The sequence below is a fragment of the Alosa alosa genome, chromosome 20 (genome assembly GCF_017589495.1).
Source record: "Alosa alosa isolate M-15738 ecotype Scorff River chromosome 20, AALO_Geno_1.1, whole genome shotgun sequence".
Taxonomy (NCBI): Eukaryota; Metazoa; Chordata; class Actinopteri; order Clupeiformes; family Clupeidae; genus Alosa; species Alosa alosa.
In genome coordinates this window covers 29042857-29049736 of record NC_063208.1, presented here as the reverse complement: position 1 = coordinate 29049736, position 6880 = coordinate 29042857, and the positions used below count along the sequence as shown (strand labels likewise).

The window sequence follows — 6880 nt, the reverse complement described above, 5'->3', positions numbered from 1 at the left end:
ATTGGAACCACACTTTTGCAGGATGGAAGTGGAAAATGTAAATTATTTGTTTCTAATTATTCTTAGAGTATCATTACATTTGGTTAGGTTTTTTTTTTACCCAATTCTCGCTTTTATGTTGCAGTGGAGGAAAACACTGATTCTGGTAAGATGACTTTTTGGTATCATCGCATCTTACAGCACTAAAGCCTTGTTCACCTTACCACTCCAAATGTTATTTTTAGCATAGCCTATCCAGATTGTATCGTGCTTGTTTTTTCCCAAAATCTGTGGTGCGTTTCCCAAAAGCATAGCTGCTAACTATGATGCATCTACTGTGGTAGCGTCACTGCCAAATCTGAGTTGACAGTATTTGAGTCACGCGTTACAAAGACGTTAAAGGACAATTCCAGCGCAAAATGAACCTAAGAGTTAATAACACATGTGTACCGAGTTCCTCCGTTCTCTGGGATATGTTTTCATGCTAAACGAACGTGACCGTGAAGGTGCAAATGTGAAATCGAACGTGAACATGAAAGATAGTTTAGAAACCCCGTTCCGCGTATATGGCATCTTGGGAAAACAAGTCCTGTTCAGCTCGCGTTGCTCCAGTCCAACATTATGCAACGTGAGCTGAAACTATCTTTTTTCCCAGATGGCACCAGCCTGTCCGTGCACATGCGGTTTCTAAACTATCTTTTTAATAAACTGTCTGCACACTTAGAAAGTTCTCAATGCTTCGGTTTACATGTAGGGCCCCTCATTATACTACCGTGGAAGTGTGGCGCTTTTGAGCTTTGTTAGTGGTATAGAAATAGCGATTTCTTTTTATTTTGCGTGTGCCCCGAAGACTAGCGTTAACTGCTTATTAGCGGTTTGTGGTAAAACTGGTCACGTTCGATAAGCATGAAAACATATCCCAGAGAATAGACGAACTCGGTACACATAGGTACTCTAGGTTCATTTTGCGCCGGAATTGTCCTTTAACAATACAGAAATAGTGTTGATATTTGGTCGGATTTCGGTCACATTTTAGTAAGAGCTAACAAATATGCTCTAATTTTTTTAATTTTCCAAAATTAAAAACATGATATGTGACAGTATGAATCTTAAGTGTTTGTCCATGTGTAACTCAAATCTACGGACTCACATTTGACACTTTGACACTACCAATCTAGTTGCTATCATAGTTAGCAATGGACCTCTGCTTCAAACCACATACAGAGGTGGTTTTGGAATGTGATTCCAACCAGATTTTTACAGATCCGTTTCATTCTGAACATCTCGGTCGCTTGAATATGATTACAGTGTCTTCCATGTCACTCGCAACAACACAACACAAACAACAACAACAACGACAACGTAGATCCGTGGGGTATACTACAAATCTCGATTAGTAGGTATGTTGCGCTCAAAGCCAGGGTATGCTGTGACACGAAAGTGGATCTGTTTTAGCATCGCTATATCCCCATGGTATCTTATGCTCGCAACTAAACCTGGTCGAGACGAGGTTATGTGCTATTATAGCTCAAATCGTGTAATCTACCGCCCACTGACCAATCAATTGTCTTAAAAAACGAAGTTCTCTTTCAGTCAAACTACTCGGCGTTAACCAATGGGAATACATTCCACGATCACTTGATCACAAATTAAGTCCTCTCACAGGTCCTGCTAAGGTTCTATTAGCGTGAAAAATAGCTCGGCTATAATAAGCCGCCGCGGCCAACGACAATCACTCTTTCATTCTTCAGCGACGTCGCTTGAAGTTTCTTACAAGAGAATCAAAACACAGTCTTGCGAGCAAAAGGAAAGGCAAAGGATATCGGGAGAACTTAAAGGAGCGGGAGAGACGGGTGTCATCGACTTCAGCCTTGGGAAGGGAAGCCAGAAGAAGACGACTGCTGCCGACTCTTTCTATACCTCTATCTATTTTTCTTGCTTTTTCTCGTGGAGGTGCGGTCGGAGCTGCGGGATGTGGATCCCCGCTCTGGACCCACACCCGGTCTGCATAAGCTGCCTGGGTGTCAACCATGCCCCGCGTTTTGAGGCGACCCAGAAAAGCACGGAGGCGGTGAAGAGCTTTCTGCCTCGGCGAGAAGGGATCTCCCGCCCCACCGCGCAGGCGCCGACAATGGCCACTCACCATGTGCGGGTAAGACGCAGGGGTGCGCCACACCCACAGCGGCAGCAACAACAGCAGCAGCAGCAGCAGAGGCCGCCTGGACAACAGAGGGACATCTACCCACCGCGGCAGGACAGGCAGTCAAGGCGGGGCTGGAAGCGGGGCAGAGAGCGGTCTGCTTCACGCCCAGCCCCCACCGGCCAGCCTCAGGCAAGACTGTTGGGACGGTCACGGGAGGTTGGCGAGCCATTCCCCAAGCGCGCCAGGATTCTCCAAAGTGACAGTTCATGCGCAGTTGCGCTATTGTATCCACAAGCACTTGTTAATAAACCTCCTCCCCCCGGCGGCGGCTTTGCATGCGGTTCCCCTCGGCCTCCTTCACATGCAGGATCTCCAAGCATGGTTCTCAGCGCTCAGGGACAGACACAAGCGCGTTCGGGTGGATCGGAGATGCTGGAGAGCTCTTGCTTATTGGCTTACCCCCGAGAACCTCTCAGTCGGAGCCCCGCTGGGGAGAGTAGCCCACGGGCAGGTGGTGACTACGGATGCCAGCCTCCTTGGCTGGGGAGGAGTATCACGGCGGGTGGCGATCAGGGGACATGGAACAGGCAGCTACAGCGTTTGCACATAAATGCGCTGGAGCTCATGACGGTGTACCTTGTGCTCAAGCATTTTCGCCCGCTTATAGCAGGGCGTCATGTGTTGGTGAGGTCGGACAACACTGCGACAGTGGCATACATCAATCGCCAGGGGCCGCAGCTATATCACCTAGCGACGAGATTGCTACTGTGGGCGAGGTGTCATCTCCTCTCAGTCCGCGCAGAGAGGCCCTTTGTCACATCGAGAGTGGCGCCTCCATCCACAAGTAGTGGAGGGGGTCTGGCAGCGCTTCGGGAGAGTGCAGGTCGATCTTTTTGCTTCACGCGAGACGACGCACTGCCCGAAGTGGTTTGTGTTGCTCCGATGCTCCGCTGGGGGTAGACGGCTCTGGCCCACGAATGGCCGAGGAGCCTGTTATATGCATATCCCCCGAAGGCCTTGATACCGGCGGTCTTAGAGAGGGTGAGGAGAGGCAGACACAAGACTATCCTGATAGCCCCTCATTGGCCAGATCAGATATGGTTTCCGGAGCTAATGGCTCTACTGCATGGCGAGCCGTGGAAGCTCCTGGCCCGCAAAGATTATTGTCCCAGGCGGACATGGCGATTTGGCACCCGGCACCGGAGAGATGGCAGCTGGCGGCTTGGCCCCTGAGAGGCTGAGGCTACTTAGTGCGGGGTTGCCACTCTCGGTGGTGGAAACCATACAGAGTGCCAGAGCCTTGTCAACCCGCTCACTATATTCCCTAAAATAGTGGTGGATGACTCGAAAGTCATTCTTCACCCTAACCCGATCAGCCAAAGATTCTGTCCTCTTCGGCGAGCTCGAGGGTGATCGAGCTGCCCGCTTTTGGCCAAGAGACCCAGCAGGAAGAGCCATGGCTTTGTAGCCTGTGTCCGGTCAGGGCTCTGAGAGTCTACACGGAAAGGGCGAAGCCTTCTGGTAGACTGAGCAGCTGTTTGTCTGTTTTGGTGCACAAGCGCTAGGGAAACCCCTCTCTAAACAGAGGTTCTCCCATTGGATCGTGGAGGCTATAGCAGCGGCTTATGAGGTGGCAGGAGCCGGGCAGCCGGGCAACCTAAGGGCGCACTCCACCAGAGGGGTGGCGGCGTCCTGGGCTGCCTGGAAGGGGGCCACGCTCGAGGATATATGTAGGTCTGCCAGCTGGAAGACGGGCGACACATTTGCGCATTACTACAGCCTGAACATAGCGAGTGCGTCTGTGGCTTGTTCAGTGTTGTTAGTGGCATGTGATTGTAGCACGGTGGCATAGCCTCAGAGGTGCGGTGCAAAGGGGAACCCGGCCGGACTCAAGAGAAGGCTCAGCCTCTACAAACATTTTGGATATCGTATGCGCTTTAATAATGCATGCAAATATGCCACTATGGACGTGCATACAATACAACATCTGATGACAATCGATTTATTTGATGTTATAGGCTAAAATGACCGAAAATGACCAAAGTGTAGATTACGCTATCGCTCATAAATGCGGAAGTAATTGTTTTTTAACGGTCTTATGCGTCTCCAAGTTTCACGATTGGCCAATATCATCCCAACACCGAGAACGCGCACAGATCTGAGCTGAAAGCCTAGTTTGACAAATATATCACATAACTGCTATCGTAGTATCACTTAACTTATACTCCTGAGTCAAGGCTTTGTGAAGCCTCAATATGTCTACATAGCATAGATATGTCTAACGTGCTTCGTAGTATACCCCACTGGAGAGACGGAAGTTAATTCAAGGTGTGTTACACTCATGGTTACACAGCCATAGACTTCTGAAGTTCGCCTACAAAAAAGTTACCATGTTTGCCCATATAAGGAGATCCGGTATCTTGATTTTTTTATCCTATGGGAAAATAACATGGGGATTTTGGAATTATCACTGTCAAATTCTCGCGGGGACGAGAAAATCGGAAATGCACACGTTTTGCTCTACACACTTTTGTCCTCTGCCTTCGAGTGGATACTGTGATCGCCGGTACGTGAAGGTGGCCCACTTTTACTACCACAGAGATAACTTGAAATGCAACTTGCCATTAAGTTAGTTAGCAGCTTAGCTCTGGGTAGCAAAAATCTAAGTTTACCGTCTTAACGTAGGCTACCGGAGATCACAGTACCCGATCGAAGGCAGAGGACAAAAGTGTGTTCAGGAAAAAATGTCTGGATTTCAGACTTTTTCGTCCCCGCAAGAGTTTAACAGGTGCGATAATTCAAAATCCCCATGTTATTTTCCCATAGGAAAAATCGGCAGATACCGAATCTCAAAGATAACAGTTTTTTTGTAGGCAAACTTCAGATGTCTATTCCAGCAGTGATATCTACACAAAATGAAGCACAACTAAGTAGTCTCCTTTGATTCTGGCGCTTTTTTGCAGTTAACAAAAAGTTTGTGCCGCAGCTCCACATAATCATTTGGGACAGAAACAGGTAGAGATGCGCGGTCTGCGGTTATACACTGCGGATATAACCGCGGGTATAACCGCGGGTAGAGTGGGCCCAGCAACAACAAAAACACAATCTAATTAACTGCGGGTGGGTCGCGGGTGAACAACTGAAAATTCAGCCAGATCTGCGCAGCGCTGCAAGACCAAACTCGTCCACTGATCTGACGCTGCACAAAGTGGTGTGTGTGTGTTCGGGAAGTTGCTGAAACAGTGGCATTCCAATGTAACATTGAATGGAGTGATGTCGGTCGTGTTTTGGCTATTTTGGACATGTAATTTTGCCAAATAAGATATTTTTCTTCAGATAAGCTAAATTTTGTAAATAAGGATGATTTATTTTTAGAAGCAGGTATGGGTGACATTAAAGATCATCCGCACATCTCTTAGTTCTGCTCATTTTGTATACTGGGCATAGCCTGTTACCATAGTAATCAATGTGGATAAGACTATGTCCAGACGGACAGGTAGATCAGATCTGATAATTTGCAATATGATGCTGATAGGCTTTGGGGGAAAAACAGATTTGGGCTGCAGTCTGAACAAGGCCTAAGAACCTATGCTATAACAAAGTTGTCTTGCACCTGTTCTTTCAGGTAATTCATCTGAAGGATCATCCAGAAGCAGTGCTGAAAACTTTTCTGCAGACGGTAGACATTTTTACAGATTTAATTAGATCTATGTGGCTGTTGTATTGTACACATTTTAGGAGCTTTTAAAACGTTGTTATCAATGAGCCACCTGCTGTACAAAATGCCTGACTTTGCAATATTGTCAGATGTTCTCCTTCTCGGCCTTACAAACACAAAGCCTAACCTCATGAAATGTAGTGATGACCATTCTTTAACTCTGTGTTGTGTATGCATTGTGTAAGTCATCTTTTTCTCTTTTTTCACTCATTTATTGCGTTCATGTTGCAGTGAAGGAAGGTGGTAATGATGATTCTGGTAATATGACTTTTTGGTAACATTGCATTGCATCTTACAGCACTTTCAGAACCTATTCTATATCAAAGACACCATTTTGTACCTGTTGTTTCAGGTAGAGGAAGTCCTGAAGGATCAACCAACAGTGCTGAAAAATAAAACATTAACATGAACGGTAAACGTTTTTACAGATATGATTAGAGCTCTGTGACTGTATATGAAGGTATATTTGGTGCAAAAGTGGCGAGCACATTTAACTGCAGATTTTGCATACGCACACTAAAATCATAAATGTGTAACAGTAAAGTTGAAGTTGTACATATTTTTTTATATCTTGTTAACACAAAATAGGCGCTACGGGTTCACAAATCCTTGTTACAGGTACACAAATCCTATCCTGTGAGTCACAACTTTCAAGAGTCATGCACTCGACACTTTTGCTCCAATCATTGCAGCGCAGTTGGTGTGAAACACATTTGCACATCCGTGTTTCATAATCTGAGAACATCCACAACTTTCGTGCATTTGTAAATTTGTGAACTAATGCATCCGAAGTTGTGCATCTGTGAAATAATTTCTCATTAATAAAATTCTACAGATCGCTTTGATTTTCTTGCACGACTACAAGTCAGTTGATACAAGTGCTCGAATCTGCTTCTACGAGTGACGGATACTTTTGCACCTACTCCCATACTCTACATACTCCCACCTGCACGCTTGTGAGAGCCCTGTCCAGTTCGGTTTGCAGCTCTGATAGAGTATTATTTAGCTGGAGGACAGAGCTCTGTTCATTGACATAGCGC

The 6880-nt window shown here is 46.5% G+C and overlaps 1 protein-coding gene across 2 annotated transcripts; it reads left to right on the top strand.

Moving 5' to 3' along the window:
• Nucleotides 1-1875: 1875 nt before the first annotated feature.
• Nucleotides 1876-3442, top strand: LOC125285180 (protein enabled-like). 2 transcript variants are annotated; one of them, XM_048229482.1, is made up of 2 exons: nt 1876-2561; nt 3086-3442. In XM_048229482.1, the coding sequence occupies exons 1-2, from the start codon at nt 1952-1954 to the stop codon at nt 3361-3363; spliced, it is 888 nt and encodes a 295-aa protein (XP_048085439.1). In that variant the 5' UTR covers nt 1876-1951; the 3' UTR covers nt 3364-3442. The 2 variants fall into 2 exon arrangements, with proteins under 2 accessions (XP_048085439.1, XP_048085438.1); XM_048229481.1 differs by having other exon boundaries at nt 1876-2566; nt 3091-3442.
• The last annotated feature ends 3438 nt before the right edge of the window (nt 3443-6880 follow it).